At 36.2% G+C, this 19220-nt stretch overlaps 1 protein-coding gene and 1 long non-coding RNA gene across 2 annotated transcripts; both read left to right on the top strand.

Annotated features, from left to right (window-relative positions):
- Positions 1–8615: 8615 nt before the first annotated feature.
- Positions 8616–10027, top strand: LOC113329080 (shikimate O-hydroxycinnamoyltransferase-like). The gene is made up of 2 exons (XM_026576051.1): positions 8616–9056; positions 9146–10027. The coding sequence occupies exons 1-2, from the start codon at positions 8616–8618 to the stop codon at positions 10025–10027; spliced, it is 1323 nt and encodes a 440-aa protein (XP_026431836.1).
- Positions 10028–12173: 2146 nt separating this feature from the next.
- Positions 12174–15048, top strand: LOC113329138. Its single transcript, XR_003349731.1, has 2 exons — positions 12174–13431; positions 13525–15048. It is a non-coding gene; the product is annotated as an uncharacterized LOC113329138 (long non-coding RNA).
- The last annotated feature ends 4172 nt before the right edge of the window (positions 15049–19220 follow it).

The following is a 19220-nucleotide window of genomic DNA, read 5'->3' as shown; positions in this document are numbered from 1 at the left end:
CCCTTTCTTAAAAAAAAGAAAGAAAACCCTTGAGCCGTCTTGCTCAGATTTAGTCTTTTTTTTAACAAGTTTTTGGTAGTAGGTAATTGAATAAAATGTTTTTACATCATTTTTGATATTCTTTGACATATTTTTTCGACTTCTTGTGGCGATTTTCCTACGTCGTTGTGGGGCGAGTTCATCGAATTTTAATGGCTAGTTCGTGGCTTGCTATTCTTGATTCAAAAAAAACGACGATTCATCACAACATCGCTCTCAGTCGACATCTGTGTTCTTGTGAATCGACAAGTTTATGGAAAAATTACTCCATTGTTTTAGGAGCATCTCTTATCGAAGAAGAATACAATCAGATTAAATGGTTGGAAATTACTTCCGGATATACCATCATCTTTCCCTTATACATAAAAAGAAATTGGATATCTTTGCGGTTTATTGCTCTCTCTTCGCGATCTACTTGTAATTGATGTCCTTATTTGTATTAGGGTTTTGATTGTAATGTTAGATGTTTTTGTTATTTTTGTAAGTGAACATGTAATCGTTATTTTGATTTGAACGAAATGAAATATGTTGATTGTCCAAAAAAAAAAAAATTTTGATAAATTATTCCGTCGAGATCGATTTTACTTTACCCATGCTCTAAAAGACAACATCTATGACATAAAACAACATGAGTTCATGAGCCTTTGACGGACGGATTACATTTTGAGAGACAAATGTTATATCCGACAATTGCAGTTTCATCCCATCGAAAAATATCTGACGGATATAAGTGTTATAACCTCTTTTATTTATGAATATACTTTGAGTAGGTTCCTTCTTAATTAGGATCATTAATAAAAATCAAATTAAATGTTATTAAAAATAAATTAAAATCAATAACTTTTTAATTATCTCAATATTTAATATTTTACTTTAATATCTTATTAAAGAGGTTCGGCTTCGTTGTCCAGGTATTTCTCGTTGGGGAATTTTGCTATGCTAGACATGCTAAACTGTACTATAGCTATGACGAATACATTTTGTCCTTTGTGCTCGGTGTTCAACAAGGTGATCCTCTTGGTCCCCTTTTGTTTGCTTTGACACTTCATCCTCTTGTGACGTCCATTTCCTCTCGTTACAAGCTTGATTTGCATGCCTGGTACCTGGACGATGGCACTATCATTGGTGACACAACGGAGGTTGTTATACCTTTGAGTATTATTGAGCCTGAAGGACCGGGTAGAGGTCTTCATCTTAGTATCAAGAAGACTGAGGTATTTTGGCCCACTCCTGATCCTCGCAATATGGAGGTAGGTGCTTTTCCCCTCAGACATTGATAGGCCTAGCAAGGGAGTTAAGCTCTTGGGTGGACCAGTGAGTTTGGATTTGGATTTCATGAGGGACATGGCGCTTCATCGGGTTAATAAGACTATTCAGCTAATATCCGCTATCAAAAAACTCAGAGATCCCCAGAGTGAGATGTTGCTACTCCGTAATTGTGTCGGTGTATCCATACTATACTTTGCTATGCATACCACTAATCCGGAAGCTTTGCAACATACCTATGATCTCTTTGACGATCATCTGGTCCAATATTTGACGTTTTTAATCACCGGAGATAGAGCTATTTTTCAGCCTTTGCAACAGAGACTGGTTACTCTTCCTATCAGAGACGGTGGTCTTGGCATTTATACCATGGATGACACTCGCACCTACTGCTATCTTGCCTCTCAGAGTCACACTGCCTCGGTGCGGAAGGTGATACTTGGTAGCTATTTCTCAGGGGATAATGGGGTTGCCTATCAGTTGGCTCTTCAGAACTACATTCAGGTATGTGGTTTTCCTTTCAATTATTGCGTCAACGACACTTCCCCTCCTTCTATGCGCTCCCTGACAGTCACTTATTTTGATGCAGTTAAGAAGGAAATCCCCGACCAATTTACTTTATCTGCAAGAGACTCAATTCTTTGGCACTGCAATCAGATCAAACATGCTCAAGATTACCTTTTAGCTGTTCCGATCAGTGGTCTAGATCAGTGCCTTGGTCTCAGACAGTTTAGAGATGTCGTTTGTTATCGCCTTGGTATCACTTTATTTATTGAGGTCGGGTTGTGCTCTTGTTGTAATAAGCCTATGGATATGTTTGATGATCACACGCTTCACTGTGCTAATGTTGTTGGTCTGAAGTTCTGACATGACTTGGTACGTGATATAATTGCGAATATTTATTTCAAGGATGGTGTCCATGTACGCAAGGAAGTTGATTTGGATTTTTTATCTGCGTCTAACAAGGATTTACGTCCAGCAGATATCCTTGTTCTCAACTGGGAAAATGCCCAAGATTTGTGTATGGATGTCACAGGTGTCTCTGCCTTTACTGAAGATGGTGTTCATGCTTTCATCCCAAGCCAAGCAATCGCGCGTAAACGTTCTAAATATTTGGATGTGTGTACTTTGCATGGTTATGGTTTGGGTATGCTAGCCTTCTCTACCTTAGGGGAACTTAGCAATAATATTGTATGTTGTTTCAAGCGTCTGAAGAATTGTTTAGTTAATCATGATGCTGGCAGTGGACTTGATAGTTTTATTTTTCATAGATAGGGTGTTGCTATTCAGAAAAGGGTTGGTGTCGGCTACCAACTAAACCCTCTTTTGTTAATAATTTTTAATTTTATATATAGATTAGTTAATAAATTATAAAATATTTTCACACTAAAAAAATATATTTAAATAAAAAAGTACAACACCCAAAAATGCTTACATTCAAGAATCACAAAATTAAATGAAAACTAAATTATTCTCCGGTCATTGAAGAACTATGCATAAAAACACTAACTATAGAGAACCAATTGTCTATAGCATGATAACCAATTGTCTTTTCATTTAAATCATGCATCAAGAAGCAAATTAAATAAACAAAACAAAACAGTAAAATTGTACAAATCATTTATAAAGAACAAAATTATATAGCATGCCTGGAGGCGAAACAAATCAAAAGAAAAAAATTGTTTGGAAATTACCTTGGTGATATGAAGACATTTGGTGCAAAGAATCACAACCACCATTCTCCTCATCCAGGCATCACAGATCCGATATGTAACCTCTCTAAAATTTTCAGTGGACATGAGATGAAAACAAATAATGTAGTATTAATCCATTCGATTGATCTGCACTTAATAATTTGACAAGATTCATTAACTTATGTCAAGAAAAAATCAAAGACGTAGTGGGAATCAATTAAAATTTTAGGGAAGTTGTTAATTTTGAGAAATTCAGTAATTTTAGGGAAGGAAAATAAAGGCTCACGTCAATTTTGGGTTTAAATATTGTCAGAATGTTCATTAGTTTTAATATCTTCTACATGCGACAAATGCCGACTTTCTTTTAACATGATTTTTCATATTTTAATTTTGAAATGGAAGGGAAAGTTGATGTATTTTTAATGGCATACACATGTATAGAACATCTAAATTAATCCTAAGAAAATTAGTAAGAACTAATAAAAATTATGTGAGATCCGGCCTAACCAAAGCATACGTTAGAGGAAAACAATATTGCCCACTAAATTGGATGAATGTTACATTGTCCAATTTTTCTTTTTTTATAAATGAAAAATTATTAGAACACGGTGTTCTAGGTTATTTTGGTTATTTTAGGGTTCACCAAGTTATTAGATAAATTAATATTGCAATGAGTGCCGTCATGGAATGGGTTATTTCCAGTAGTATGAATACAAGCAAATGTTTATGTTTTGTACTATATCATGTATTATACATGCATATTTTCCCCTTTTTAACTACTATGGTGAAAATTGAAAACACAAAGGCCAATCAAAATGGTAAGCTATTTCGTTTCGCTATAGATTATTTGTAGCGAAATTTAACTACTATGGAATTCTGTCTCGCTTAAATGTCGCGATACCCCTTAGTTATACTTTAAAGTTGATCATATCTGATGCGTCTTCTAGATAAACGTAATTTTTGAAACTGAGTTTCAGTTGGATTTTTTATTTTATGGAAACTCAGTTTCTGTTTTTCAGTTGAAACGGTAACTGAGTATCCGTTGACCTTTATTCGAAAACTGAGTTTTCGTTTCGTAAATTTTATTTTTTTGACCTTTTTCTAGTTACACTCCTCTCACACTTGATCGTAACCATCCATCATTTTTAATGGCTCTATTTTCTCCACTATTGGATCGTAACAGTTATATTTCAAAAATTCTTGATATTTCCTCTATATAAGGGAAATCTAGTTCTCAATTCAATCTTGTCACAATCAATTGAGTTTAATAGGTTTCTTATCTCTCTTCTACTGTAGTTCTTTGATTTTTCTTATAATCGAATGCACTATCATCGTTTTGACCAGGAACAACTTCTTAATTTAATTATGTATCAGCATATTCTCCATCTGATGATGCTCGTATTCCATATTTGAAACCTCAAAACTAGACGATTCTACTACCCGGACTGTCGGTTGTGCTTGGCCTCCTTTTTGAGGACATGCTCTAATGTGAGCAACAATATCAATCCTTAGTTGAACGTGCATTTCAAGGTTTTTTAGACGTGACATAAAAACACGACCATTATTCGTTGGCTCTGGAATCGGAAAAGGAACAACTCTACCACAATCCCTATCTCGATGTTCATGCTCAATAATCATGTTATGTAAAATCAGGGAACATTTCATTATTAAGTTCAAGTTAAATTGGTGCCAATACTTATACGGTGATCCGATGATTCTAAAGTTACGTTGAACCACTCCAAAAGCACGCTCGACATCTTTTGTTTCAATTATTTGATACTTGTTGAACCGTACCATGTCTGGAACTTCCGATGTCTGGATGAAAGCTTATATAATTGTAGTCAACTTTTTATAGATACTATCGGCTAAGAAATAACCCATTTTGCATTGGTCACCATTGATGACATAATTGGATGGATGTGCTACACCCTTGAGCATATTATCAAAGAGGGGCAAGTGTGCCAACACATTGAAATCATTATTTCACCCAGAAATTCCAAAAAAGGCATGCCAAAACCATAAATCATATGATGCCACCGCCTCTAACACCACAAAATTGTGCTTCTGTTTACCTCGGTAAATTCCTTGCTAAGCTATCAGACAATTCTTCCATGACCACTGTATAAAATAAATACTACATAGCATTCCCGGAAATACTCGCTCGGCATCCTCACCTAGAAATCTATGAACATCTTCATGAGTAAATTGGCGCAAATATCTTTCTCTAAAAGTCATGCAAATTTTATAGCAAAAATATTTTTAGGAGATAGTATGTTGTGGTGGCACCCATACTAGTGTAGTTATCGACGCTATCAGCCGTTGTACTACGGTACAAACATTTCATCATGACAACTGATTTCATATGTGGAGAATGCCCCATAACACTAGTTGCATTTGGACGTTGATGTCATTCTTCATCCACTTCAAGTAATTTTCCTAACAATTTCTTGAATAAATATTCCTTCATTCCTAGACGTTGTTTGGATTATCTTGAAGTATAACCAGTTCCGGTAAGAAATAATCATTTATCATTTTCGCATCTGCCACACTCGATCTCGAGTTATTACACTCCGTGTTTGCACCTTCTTAGGCACTGATTGCCGAATAATACACCAGCGTTCTTTTCCAAATGGATTCCGTATTTAATTCTCACATGCGCCCGTATTAGACTCATATTGTACCTTTGTAAATAACAATTCTAGTTTCAATTTCTCTATACCATACATGAAATACAAGTCAATCAACACTAAATGTCAATACATAGTTTATAAACATTTCATTCAACACAAATTAAGATATATATCACAAAATAAGTAATAATCATGGATTTTTCACTATATCTATGTCTTAATGTTGCCATTGACTTACATATGATATACCTAATCAACTTCATATAAAAGATTTGGCATCAAAAAATAAAAAAAACTTCATATAAAAAATTTCATGATTTTCAAAAAAAAAGAAATAACTTCAAACCCTAACATTAGAATGACCTACCTGTGATGATTTTGTGAATGATATTTGAAATTTAAGAATGCAATAGAACCACTCTTTTGTTTTTATTTTATGGGTTTTCATAAAAAAGGAACCCTAGATTTTTAGTTTGGGGTATTTAAATTTAATTTTCTACTAGATATATGTTTCCCACAGAACAGCCGACCTAGGCTGATTTGTTTTAGGGAAAAAAAGATTTATTCGATTAGAAACTTGGACTTTTTACTTCAGATAACTTTTGAGACTTGGTTGTTCGAAGTGGTGAGTTTGGGGTTTTTAAGAGAAAAGTTTATTTAGGTTATTTTGATTTTATTTATTTATTTTGAAGGGAAAAAGGCTTCGAAAAGCCCCAGAAAAATTAGATTACCTCATTAAGTTGAGGTTTTAAGAAATACAATCAGGAGGAGATGTGGCATTCCACCATCCCTCCAAGTTGTTGTTCATTGAAAATTGACAAAGGTTATGAGCTAATTCATTAACATATTTTGGAACATGCTTAAATTATAAACTCTGAAAACAACCAGTCGATTACTTTATCCTTGTGACCAAAGAATAGATGCTCCATGGGATATGACAGTTGTCCTCTAGAATAGCTTTAGTCATATTGGAAACATCTCCTCCGGTTACTACATTCTTCGGCTGTAATTTTATTGCCAACTCCATTCCTAATAATACCGTTTTTGTTTCAGCAATCAACGAACATGTAGCATCGAAGATAGACGTACCACATCCCAAGTATAATCTGGAATGATGTTGTGCAATAGCACCAGCCGCACCATTGTTAGGGATGAAGCAACATCTACATTAATTTTCACATGATGAAAAGATGGAGGATCCCATTGTATAGAAGAATGAGAATTAATGTGACAATATGCACCATGCTTATTTTCTTGAGTGCAGTTGGTAAAGTTCAAATTCGCCAAATGAATCACTTTTCTAGGAGAGAAAGCATTTCTTGAAAAGACTATCACTACACCATATGACATGCTTGTTTCACTATTCATGGCGGTTGTCATGCAACCCACGGGTTATTGAACCATGATGGTGTAATACTGCACTGGCGATCCTCGCACTGGCATGAAGCACCATGAAAACGCTAAACTGCACTTAGTCACCCTTCCACTGGCTGATGCACCATGTTCTCGGCCAGCCACCCACTGACGTTATGTACCATGATGGTGCAATATTGACGCTTGACGAATATAAACTGCGTAATGCACCGTGATGGTGCTCTAGGCCAATATTCCTCTTAGCACGCAAAATAAGCGTGAGATAAAGTTTCAACTCATGCCAATGACGCATCTTTGAGTGCAGTTGTTACATTACCACTGCTAGTAATTCAATATGCAGTTTTTAAGGTACTTTTTAGTCACCTCATTTGTTGTAATCTCAATTCGATATCAATTTTAGCAAGATAATGGCTTCATGCAATCTCAATTCGACGCATCAATTTTATCAAAGTAAGCAGCGCTTCACACACGATTGAAACTAGAACATCGAAACACATGATCACAAAATGCTAGTCTTGAAATTAACTAGAATATTAAAACATATGATTGATCTTGGAAAATTTCTTTCTGAAACTAAAAATCTTTAACTTAATCTTATTTGGTAGGATTTTATTCATTTTGAATGAAAGAATTCGGAATGAAATGAAAAGGCTCGTGTTCCCTGTTAGGACTAAGATAAAGAAAAGAAAAGGATTGTATATATATTATCAAATGAGATATGAAAAACATTTTTTTATTTTTGATAAGATAAAAAATTGATCCTTAAAACTACATTTAGGTACATTAACAACCAACAGTGTTGGGCGGCCCTTTACCATCATATATAGCTGCACTAACAAGTAACAATAAAGAAAAAAATAAAGAGCTCCTCATTCTAAGGTAAGATTGTTTGAGTGGAAATGCTAGGTCTCCCTAATTCTTTTCCCGGCAAAAATCCCGCGTCTAACAAAACACCGGCCACATTTTTCCCATTGACCATCACGATGCACAGAACGCACCCATAACTGTCTGATTCCCTATCGGGATAATTTGTGGGAGCAAAGTGCGGTAGGGGGAGCACTCCCCTTATTTGAGTGGTCTTCAATTTTCCAAAAACGAACTATTTGAGTAATCTTTACGGGTGAAACGTGTCTTCTGTTAATAGTTAGGTACAAGCGTCTATCAAATATTGTTAAGTCTTTACTCAATATGAATAACCATACCCTACCTTGAAGTTCGAACCCAATTAGCCACTACATAAAAAGCGAAGACAAAAACTACAGTATTCCTCAGCATGGCTCCATAGAGAAGATACAAGAATAGACCCCCATCAGTAATTACGGTTAGTTCTGTCTGCTTCTTTCTTAATATTCTTGGTGTTTATGTGTAGAGTCTGTAGACTATAGTTATAATCTGGGAACTATCCTCGGTCTAAGATGCGCTTATATACTAGTTATATTTTTAGGTTAACTGGTAGTAATCTGTTTTTCAATTAAAAGTTGTACCCGCTCTTGTAATTTTCATCTGTTTCCTTGCAAGATGCGCTTATATGCATCAACTCCGAGCGCAGTTTGTTGTTTCTAACCCTTTTTTCTTATGAGTGAAGGTCGTGCCGCGTTTCTAGTCAATCAATATGGTGATGGAAGTTAGAGTGAGAGAGTCATCGGTTGTCAAACCGGCAGAAGAAACACCAAAAGTGTGTTTATGGACGTCAAACTTCGACCAGCTATGCGTAGTACACGCACAAGCTGTGTACTTTTACAAGCCTCCAGAATCAACAGACGACGGTTTTTCTTCCAGTTCTGGCGATTTCTTCAACTCTACTGTACTCAAGTATGGTTTAAGTAAAGCTCTAGTTACTTACTACCCAGTTGCTGGGAGATTGAAGAGAAATGAGTCAGGTAGAGCTGAAATCCATTGCACTGGTGAAGGTGCCATTTTTATAGAGGCAGAAACAGATTCATTTATGAAAGATCTCGGCGAATTCACTCCTAATGAACAACTTGCGCCTCTCTTTCCTAGAATTGATTATAGCGATAACGATATCTCTTCTTATCCACCCTTTCTGGTTCAGGTTTGTATATATCCACAGTTCACTGCCCCTTTTTGGTTAAGATAATCAAGTTTAATTTTTAATAGTCGTCTTGCTACTCATTTATACAGGTAACTCATTTCAAGTGCGGTGGTGTTTGTCTAAGTACAGCACTAAGCCATATATTAGTCGATGGAGTCGCCGGAATTAACTTCATCAATACGTGGTCAGATCTATGTCGAGGAGTTGAACACATTAAAAAACCTCTCCCGTACTTTGATCGAACCTTATTACGTGCTCGTGACCCACCAAAAGTTTATTTCTCTCATATCGAATACAAACTACCTTCGGTTGATTTACCTACTACTTCACCCTTACCCAAAATTGCAATTGTCAAGCTAAATCTCTCAACCCTGCAGGCCAATCAACTGAAATCCAAATGCAACAATTACCAGTACCGCCGGTTCAGTTCGTACGAAGTCATGGCAGGACACATATGGCGTTGTTTATGTATAGCACGTGAACTTAAAGACGATGAAGAAACCACAATATCTATCCCATTAGATTGTCGTTCGCGTGCACGTCCTCCTCTTCCTGATGGTTATTTCGGGAACGCTATATTTGATAATACAGTTAGGGCATTATCAGGTGATATTGTCTCAAAACCATTAGGTTACACCGTTAATTTAATACACGAGACGTTCAGGTCATCTGGAAACAATGAGTATCTTAGATCAGCTATTGATTATCTGGAACTAAACCCAAGTATCCGTACCATTGCCAAAGGTAAGGGATGCAATTTCAGACTTCCAACCTGGGTTAGATTGCCATTATATGAAGCTGATTTTGGGTGGGGAAAACCAATTTATGTGGGTCCGGGTGTGAATAAGTTTTTGGGTCGAACTTTTCTGATTCCAAACCCCGCGGAAAGTGACGGTGGCGTTTGTTTAATTATTCCTTTGGAGTCTGAATATCAGATGAATATTTTTAAGAAAGTTTTTTATGATATTTGATTTCGTCGATCACCTGACTTCATTAAAAGTCGCAATGGTAATTGCAACTTTAAATTAATTTTCCTCCTGTTATGTTTGGTTCTTCTTTAATATTAATTTTCATCGGAGTTGCTTTAAGAAAAAATAAAATTTGATTTGATTAAATTGTGATAAGTTAAGATTATTTAATTTGGATTTTTTGTTTACGAATGAATTAAGTTTGCTGTGTAAGTTCATTTCCATTTTTCATCTAAGTGATAACCGCAATTAAAATTATGTACATGTTGCATTTTTTTTTTTCAAAGGAGAATGGTTATATTAAGAAGAAAAACCTAGCCCCAGCCAGGAAAACAATACAAACAATCTCAGTCACGAAAGCAAAGTTGAAACAACAAAGCAAAACCAAAATTGCAGGCTAAAAAGCAAAGCTACAGCTTGGAAAAAGAAGTTGCAGGGCTCTTAAACTTGGCTGCAGCTGAAGAACACCCCCAAAAAAGAGAACTGCAGGCAAGCTCCAAGTTTGCAGGCGAATAAACCAATACTGCCGGCGAAAAACCATAACTGCAGTGCAGAAAAAGGAGCGTCAAGCCTGTAAAAGAAACCTGCAGTTGAATTTGACGCGAAATTAAAAAATGATTTCTCGTTTGGAACTTTTTTTTATTTTTTGACGCGAAAATAACAAGATATCCCTCCCCTTTCAATGGCAGCAAGGGAATAAAATAACCAAAAATGTTACCAAATTTCGTCTGCCTGTATTTTTCATATTCCCAACGTATTTTCCGGCAGTATCATCCGCCAACATACTACTCTCGAAATGGCAACACTATTTAAATGGCAACGCTTAAGCTTGCTACCGTCACTGGCCTTGACGTTAGAACGCTTATAAGTGTTACTGAATTGGTGACAACAAAAAATTTAGAAATGCAAGCGTCTGAATTTGCCATGATCACTAAATGCTTCTTTTGAGATTAGAACATCAAAAAGTGGGTTGAATTACATAACTCCTTCAGTATGTGTGGCTGTATGGTAGAGATGATTGATAATCTTTGGCTTCATTTTAAGAATTCTCAGAAGATTTGGCTGATGTTTTAACTCTAAATGAGGGCTAGTATTGGGTGTTTCCTGAAATTCTGAATTTGTTAGCTTGGTGTTGGGCATCCAATGTATTCTATCATTTAACTGATTCATGACATATGTAACAAGCTTGCATTTGTATCAATATATACATGGACATTGTATTCGCCCGATATAAAACGTAACAATCTCAAAATTTGATCAGTGATTGGAAGGGCAAAATGATATTATATTAGTTGCAGATCAAATCAGAACAATGTTGTTACAGTACAAACTAATTACTTACAAAGTCATAAATTTCTTTGAAAATACAGTGTAGGCACATCATTTTCTGACAGTTATGTATCCACTTATGGTCCCTCTCAACTACATTGTTAGAGATCAAAAGAAAACATATTAAACGATGTACATACGAGTGTATAAATAAGTAGAGAATAAACTTGGTCTTGAATGCCTACCAAGAAACAATAGCTATATGCCTATGTTTAAACCACGAGTGAACTTATTGCTGCGGTAGTTTTGTTCGTACGCTGGAACATGACTCGTTGAAATTACAATAAATTGATTTACAATATAACAGGTGCAACGAGCATTTTCTAGAGCATTTTTCATATCCGTGTTTACCATAAGACATTACTTTTGCAAGATTGTTATTACAAGGAGACCAATTTACTTGGGGGAGCGTAACAATTCAGTGCTTGGGACTGTTTTGTGTACTTCTGTTCACTCATTCATTCTAAACTAAAATCTGCCATTCTCGATATACCTAATCCGCTGAAATCAATATACATACTTACCCTGTTGATATTAATGTAGTACAGTGGTAAAATGCCAATTGCAATGACCTGAAGTAGAAACTTACCAGGACCAGAAAAAATTATCCATCAAAACCAAAACGAAAAATTCTTTACCCAAAGTTGCTTGATTTTATGAACTTACGTCGTCAAGAATCCCCATTGATCTTGGTTTGAAAGTAGCTAGGGATATCCTCAAAGATTCTAGATGATTTTTTTTATTCTGGTGTAACTCCAGTTAGGTTTCACCAATAACTTTTGGAGAGTTAGTTGTTGGTGGCAAAATCCTATACCGACAGTAACAAGCAATTGCTCTCACTCTTTCTCTCTCCTCTCTCCAAAATTCTTTTTCCTTCTTTTCATGAGTATGGAGTAATCTGTTAGGATATGCATGGGGCTTATCAGGATTATGAGTTAGGGGAGGATAATGGGATTAAATAACTTGGATGTTGCGGAAGTAATAAGAATCATGATATGTTTTTTCTTAATTTTTGAAGTTATTTTTATTTTTTTATTATTTTGATTTTTTCTTATTGTGGGAGTTTTGGTTCTGTTCCATCTTTCTATCTTTCTCCTTGAATCTGTTGATTCATTTTCTTCCGACTTCTTTTGTTTCGGATTCTCTCTAATTTCTCTATTGCTTTGGATTTCTATTGCCTCTCCTCTTTTTTCATCTCTCTAGATCTATATCTCTTCTATGCTCTTTTTAGCTGTTTGGGTATTTCTCTTTTGGCTCGATTTTCTTTCAACAGTAAGCTGTGTTTGATCTTCTACTTTCTTCTTCTTCTCAGGTCTTTCTCTCTTTTTCTTTCATTTTTGCTGGTCCAATTTATGCTTCTCTCTTGGTCTTAACCTGATATAGATCTAAAAATAAAATATTTTCCCTGAACTGTTTGATGGAAAAATTTAATCATTTTTGCTAAAAGTTTTCATATAAAAAAACCCTTATTTCCCCTCTTCTCTGGATGTTTCTCTTGATTTAAAATGAATTTCAAAATGGTGACCATCTTGTTTCTTCTTCCCATTTCCGGATCTAATCTTCAAAAGGATATTTACCCTTCTTCTGATTGTTAGTCCTCTTAATCTTTCTATTATTATTTCCTTCCCTTGTTCTTTCTAATCTTGATCCGGAAAATGAAATTTTTGAGAGTATCTAAAAGTTGTTTCTCTTCTCTCATTTAAGGTGTTTTTCTTTTCATCTTAAATAGGCATGTTTAAAATTTTCCGTGAATAGGGATGGGGGTTGTTTTGTATTGGCTAGTTTTATTTTAGGTTTGTCTTCTTTAAAGACCTTGATTATGTTCAAATCTCTGTTAGATTTCTTTGGATTGGCTTCTTCTTTCTTGCCTGTTTGGTCAGATTTGCTTAGGTTTCTTAAGGATTTTAATCTAATTCTAATCTTTGTTTTCTTCTTTTGTTCATCTTCTTTTCAACTGTTGATAGGATTTTCACTTAGTCTTTCTCTGAATTTTTTGTGTGATTTAAAAATTTGTTGTGAAAAAAAAAAATTGATCCCATGTCCCTAACCCTAACTCCGCTTATCCCAAATAGCCTCAGGTAAGTCCTTCTTCGCTAATTCCTTTTATTTATATTTTCTCCTACTGTTTCTTACTCTTAATCTTAAACATCTTTTGTGAAATTTATTCGAAGGCATCAGTTCGTTCTCTCCAAGGAAAGTGTTCCGGCGGTATTGCGGTTGGCTACACAGGGGCCTTTTCCTCTACTTTGTCTCTTGAAATTACCTTTTTGGGTTCGTGTTTTTTTTTCCTATTAAAACATTTTACAGATCTAAAGGATTAGCATCCGGTAAGAAACTAGTTGGAAGCCTATCAACAAGCTGAGATCCAACTCTTTTTTGAATAACTACACCCAACCTATGGAAAAGAAATTCCCCAACTCGAACATTAGGGTCATGGCTAGCAATATAATTGCATAGACGTTTCAAGAAGTCTATACCATTATCCCCCAACTTTCCCAAGGTGGTGAAAGCAAGCGCTCTAAAACCATAGCCTTGAGATGTACACTTCTCCAAATATTTAGCATTCTTGCGAGTAACGGCGTTTTTAATGGCCAAGGCTGAGACAAAGGAACGAACCTCACCACCGGTGAAAAGTGAAACACCAGTCACATCGAAACACACGTCACGCCCATCATCCCAATTATATTTTCTTTAGATCTTTTCTCTAGCAGACAGTAAATAGTCTTGAATAATTTGTAGCGTGGTACTTGATCCTCTATATAGGATAGTTTAATTGCTTTTTAGTTTTCGGTTGGTTATCCAGGGAACTCTTTTCCCTCTCTCTATTGTGATCCTTGTCACTTTTCACTTTTTGTTTCCATGTTTATAAATTAATGACAACATTTCAAGTCCACTAATTTAGGTTTTAATTGAACATTAGGATCTCAGTGTTGCTTTGAAAGAGTGTTGCCTCAATTGTTAGATAGTACAACACTAGTACTAGTCTCTAGTTTAAGTCTTTGGTTTTTATAGAATCCATACTTTTTTAAAATTTCCCTGTTGTTAGGCCTTGGCTCCAAGTCTCTAGTTTCTTTATTGATATTCTACTTTATCGCTTTGTCACCAGAGTAGTTGAGACTGGGCAGTAATCTAGACTTCTTAAACTGCCTTCATCTTGTACAGTTGTGCTAGTTTTTTTAGTATCAGTTAGTTTTCGATTTGTGTTAGTTTCAATATGTTTTATTTCAGTTTACTCTATCCTCCTATTTATATGTATTGTGGTTGTGTAATGTTAGTGTGTAATTTAACCATTTTTTGTGTTTCTTCTTGGAATAGGAATCTGAAAACTCCTGTGAAACAACATGATGCTGAAATCAATACTGGCGATGTTCTATTTGGTCGTATTTTTTCGAAGATGCAACCTTCACCATTTAAATCTTCGATTGCGGCAAAGACTAAACCGTCGTCCTTAATCATTAAGAAGAGATTTCTTTCCTGTATAGACCGTTGTGACAATTTTATCAGACTTGTTCATGGTAGAAGGGCTCAAAAATCCACCTTGATAATTTTATCGCAAGTTAAGACTGCGAAACTTCACAACTTGTTTGTGAATCAATACATGCTGTCAGTATTAGAAAACTACTCATTGGGTACCGATGGAGATCGAATGCTTCCTAATTTAGTGAAGAATTATAAAAGTTTGTGTTATCTTTGCAGTTTTAGTTTTAGGGTCTTCTCTTGGACCTATCGCGTTGTGCTCTTTTCCTTCATTAATCCCTGCGAGTTTTTTTTTTATCTCTACGAGTTTTCCTTTTTAAAGTTTTTAACGAGGCAATAAATACGTGTCCAACACGTCACATCTGAAAGAGCTCGATCATTTACATTTATACTTTTGTTTTCGTCACATTAAAAATCATAGATGTGCGGTGTGCCTATCTGTTTTGGAAGTGAAATGCTTTGAATAGACACATAACAAACACACATTAACGTTATTTCTTAGGTCACACATTTTCTCATTCGAGGAATTTTGTCTCTCGTATATGATTATATCTAGGCCCACTGACAAAATAGGTATTATTTTGGTGAGATGCAACATAATGGACCTATTCCAATGAATTCACGTTTTGGTACAATCAATTATGATACACAAATAAATAGATCACGTACATTTTTGGTTTGGCGCACCAATATGTTAAGGGAGACAAGGACTCGACATTTATCTCTTTTGGTTTGCACTTGTGTTTTTAGCTAGATATGTACGAAAATTACAAAGCCACGGAATAAGTAGAACATTTTCTCTTATTCCAGGAAAAAAAAAAGAAAACTTAAAGGAAGATCATGGAGGATCCCGTACGAAATCAACAGTCCAATTGTAAACACAGCTTTGCTCTCAGAGGACTGTGAAAGAAAACAATTTGCTATTAACCGGACTAACCATGCCACTTGGGTCCAGTCTTGGATGATGGATCCATTCGGCAATAACCAGGGAAGGCATTGCCAGTTTACTTTTTTGGTGTTTATTAGGAGGGTGTGTATATATACTTATAAATGAGGGAGGATCCCTGGACACTCTTAGATGGACAAGGTCAGACATGATTTGCGTCATTTTTTCCGTAAAATCTAAACGAAAATTTGGGATGAATCTGGCGACGCACAAAAGCTTGTTCGTGAGGTTTTGAAGATACCGTTATCTGGAGGTGTTAGGTGTGATGATGACACTAAGGAAGACAACAGGATTGGCACCAATGTTTCCACTTGTTTGCGCAAGGTAGCAGATGGGCACTTCACAGCTGCCGTTAAAGCCATTAATTCATCAGGGGTAGCGTCGTACAATGAGACTACAAGGAAAGCGTTGGAGGATAAACACCCGGCCATGTCCCCTCCACGGATACCAACTACTCCATTGTATGAGACATCTTTAATGGCTGAGGAGGGAACCACTCTGAGCTGTATTAAATCGTTCCCTAAAGGAACCTCATGTGGAAGGGATGGTCTTCGGGCACAACATTTGTTGGATGCCTTTTGCGGGGAAGGTTCCACTATTGCTGTTGAATTAGTCACGGCAATAACGAGGGTTGTCAATCTATGGCTTGGTGGGAGATGCCCACCTAATCTTGCGGAGTTTATTGCATCGGCACCCTTAACACCTCTCCTTCAACCGGAAAAAAGCATCCTCCCTATTATTGTTGGGACGATTTGGCATCTCCTTGTGTCCAAGGTAGCAATGAAAGGGGTTGGCAAGGACATGGCAGCATATATACTTACAAGATTTTTCAGTTTGGAGTAGGTGTCTCAGGAGGTATGGAGGCTATCTTACACGCTGTGAACAGGTTTTTCAGTAAATATCACACAGATGCTAGCTCACTATGTTAACTGTTCACCAATGCTTTTAACCTATTTGACCGAACATCTATGTTGCTTGAGGTACGTAAGATGTGTTTATCCATATTTCCTTGGGTAGAATACCTGTATGGTCAACCCGCAAAATTGTATGTGGGAGACACATATATATTCATCTATAGGGGTACAACAAGGTGATCCTTTCAGGCCTTTATTATTTTCTTTGGTGCTTCATCAGCTCGTAACAAAGATAAATGAACAATGCATATTATCCCTACAAGCTTGGTATCTTGATGATGATACCTTTATTGGTGACACTGCAAAAGTGGCGAAGGAACTTACCATCGTCCAGACAGAAGGACCCGTGCTAGGGCTTATATTGAATATTAAGAAAACGGAAATTTTCTGGACCTCTTGTGATGGACGAATGAGAAGTGATGAGATGTTTCCTGCTGAAATCTCAAGACCAAAAAATAGGGTCAGAATTTTGGGTGGTGCAGTCATCCTGGATGATGGGTTTGTGAAAGAACTTTCCATTAGGAGAGCAGAAAAGGCAGTGGATTTAATGCAGGTTTTATCCAAGTTACGTGATCCTCAGAGAACTGTTACTCCTACGTGCATGTATGGGTATCTCCAAGTTTCTTTTTGGGCTTCGTATTTGCCATCCGGATTACAATGTGGAAGCTGCTGATATTTTTGATAGAGGCCTGAGAGAGGTGACAGAGGGGATTGTAGTTTGTGGGGGTCCATTCTTTGGATATCTATATTGGAGGCTATCCACATTACCTATTAGATATGGAGGCCTGGGTTTATACACTGCTAAGGAAGCATTACAATATGCCTTCCTTGCATCGCGTGTGCAATCTTGGGTACATACTGAGGGTTAGTGGAGTAGAAGGCATGGATGACAACTTTTATAAGGCCTTGATGACATTACAACTAACTCTTCCTGATTTTGACTTTCGTAGCTTTACCAATAAAGACACCGCCCCCCTTACAGCACAAAGTACCCTGGCGAATGCTCTTTTTGGTAAAGTGGTTAAGGACATGTACTGAGTTTACGGGTTATCGGATAGGCATAAAGCGGTTTTTGGTTGCCCAAGCAGCACATGCCCAGGATTTTCTCCTTGCAATTCCGATTGAGAGACTTCGACAGGAGATGACTCCCTAGAGGACTGGTCCATTCCTAAATACCGGTTAATGATCCCTCTATACCCTTCAGATTCACGATGTCCTGTCTGTATCACAGGATGTTTGGACTCATATGGGGAACATGCAGTTCATTATTGTAAGGTAGATCCTGGGTTCAAATATAGACATGACCATGTGAGAGATACTTTATATGATGTACCATGGAGAGCTTGTATCTCGGCAAAGAAAGAATCGACTGTCAATTTTTTGACAGACCCACTTGAGGGGAGATCAACACTCAGACCAGCAGATGTTCTTATTTTTGGATGGGCTAATGGAAGACACACATGTGTTGACCTTACTGGGGTATCCCCATTAGTAGGTATTGGGCATGGCGTTTTTACAGTGGGTCAAGCATCTCTTAAGGCTTCCTCAGGTAAGATATCGAAGCATGAGAAAGCATGTATTGACAATGAACATGCTTTTATCCCTTTTTCTTTTGATACTTTTGGTTATTTGGCTCCAGAAGCGGTTGGACTTCTCAAGGGAGTTCAGAAAGTCATGCACAGTAATGTCATGACCCCCGGTTCGAGAGAGTTCATTTTTAAGGGGATAGGTTTTGCAATTCAAAAAGGGATTGCGACGCAGCTTGTTGCTCGCTTGCCTGCTATGTAATTTATTTTTCTTGTTTATCTAATAACATAATTAGCTTTTTTTTTCTTTCTGTTGTTGATGTTGACTTAAGGATTTAATGACTATCTTATTGTTTTGGGTTTTAGATAATAATCATATATAATTTTAAACGACAATAAATCTAAGTTTAATATTTTGATGATATGTTCTTCGATATCTTACCTGAGGCATCCTTAAGAGCTGCTGTATTTTCCAAATAACTATCCAATTTTTTTTGTTCTTCCGTCTTCTTCATCTCCAAACCTATATTTGCTCGGATTTAATCTGAGATATCAGATATTCCGAGTAGATTTTGGTTTGTGTCATTAGTTTTTAAAGCTTTCAATAAAAAAATCACAATTTTTGTGATTTTCGGTTTTTTATTTTTGTTTTTTCTGATCGATCTGATGGATCATCTGTGTTGTCAAAACTTGTTATATAATAGACTTAATGGAGTTTTATGATGGTGCTATTGCATTATTGTCAAGTATGTTTTGTAATAAGACGATAAGATTTAGTAAGTATTTTTGTTGAAGTTAATTCTTTAGCCGAAATATGGGGTTGTATGGTAGGATGATTTGGAATGTTGGTTACCTATGACTTATTCTCTAGTTTTTGAGGTTTTGGAAAAGATGTGGACAATCCTAATCAACATAAGACATTATCTACCTATAAAATGCATGTATTTATAAAATTAACAATCAATAAGATTTAAGGCCCTAAAATTTATCCGAATATATAACCT

This window comes from Papaver somniferum, unplaced genomic scaffold, assembly GCF_003573695.1.
Source record: "Papaver somniferum cultivar HN1 unplaced genomic scaffold, ASM357369v1 unplaced-scaffold_115, whole genome shotgun sequence".
NCBI classification, from domain to species: domain Eukaryota; kingdom Viridiplantae; phylum Streptophyta; class Magnoliopsida; order Ranunculales; family Papaveraceae; genus Papaver; species Papaver somniferum.
This window is presented reverse-complemented; position numbering and strand designations above follow the sequence as displayed.

What these genes read in the sequence shown, in the direction of transcription:
- LOC113329080 (XM_026576051.1), top strand. Translation starts at nt 8,616, where the DNA reads ATGGTGATGGAAGTTAGAGTGAGAGAGTCATCGGTTGTCAAACCGGCA. An exon ending in ATCCACCCTTTCTGGTTCAG is followed by an intron (nt 9,057 to 9,145) that starts GTTTGTATATAT and finishes TCATTTATACAG; the next exon opens with GTAACTCATTTCAAGTGCGG.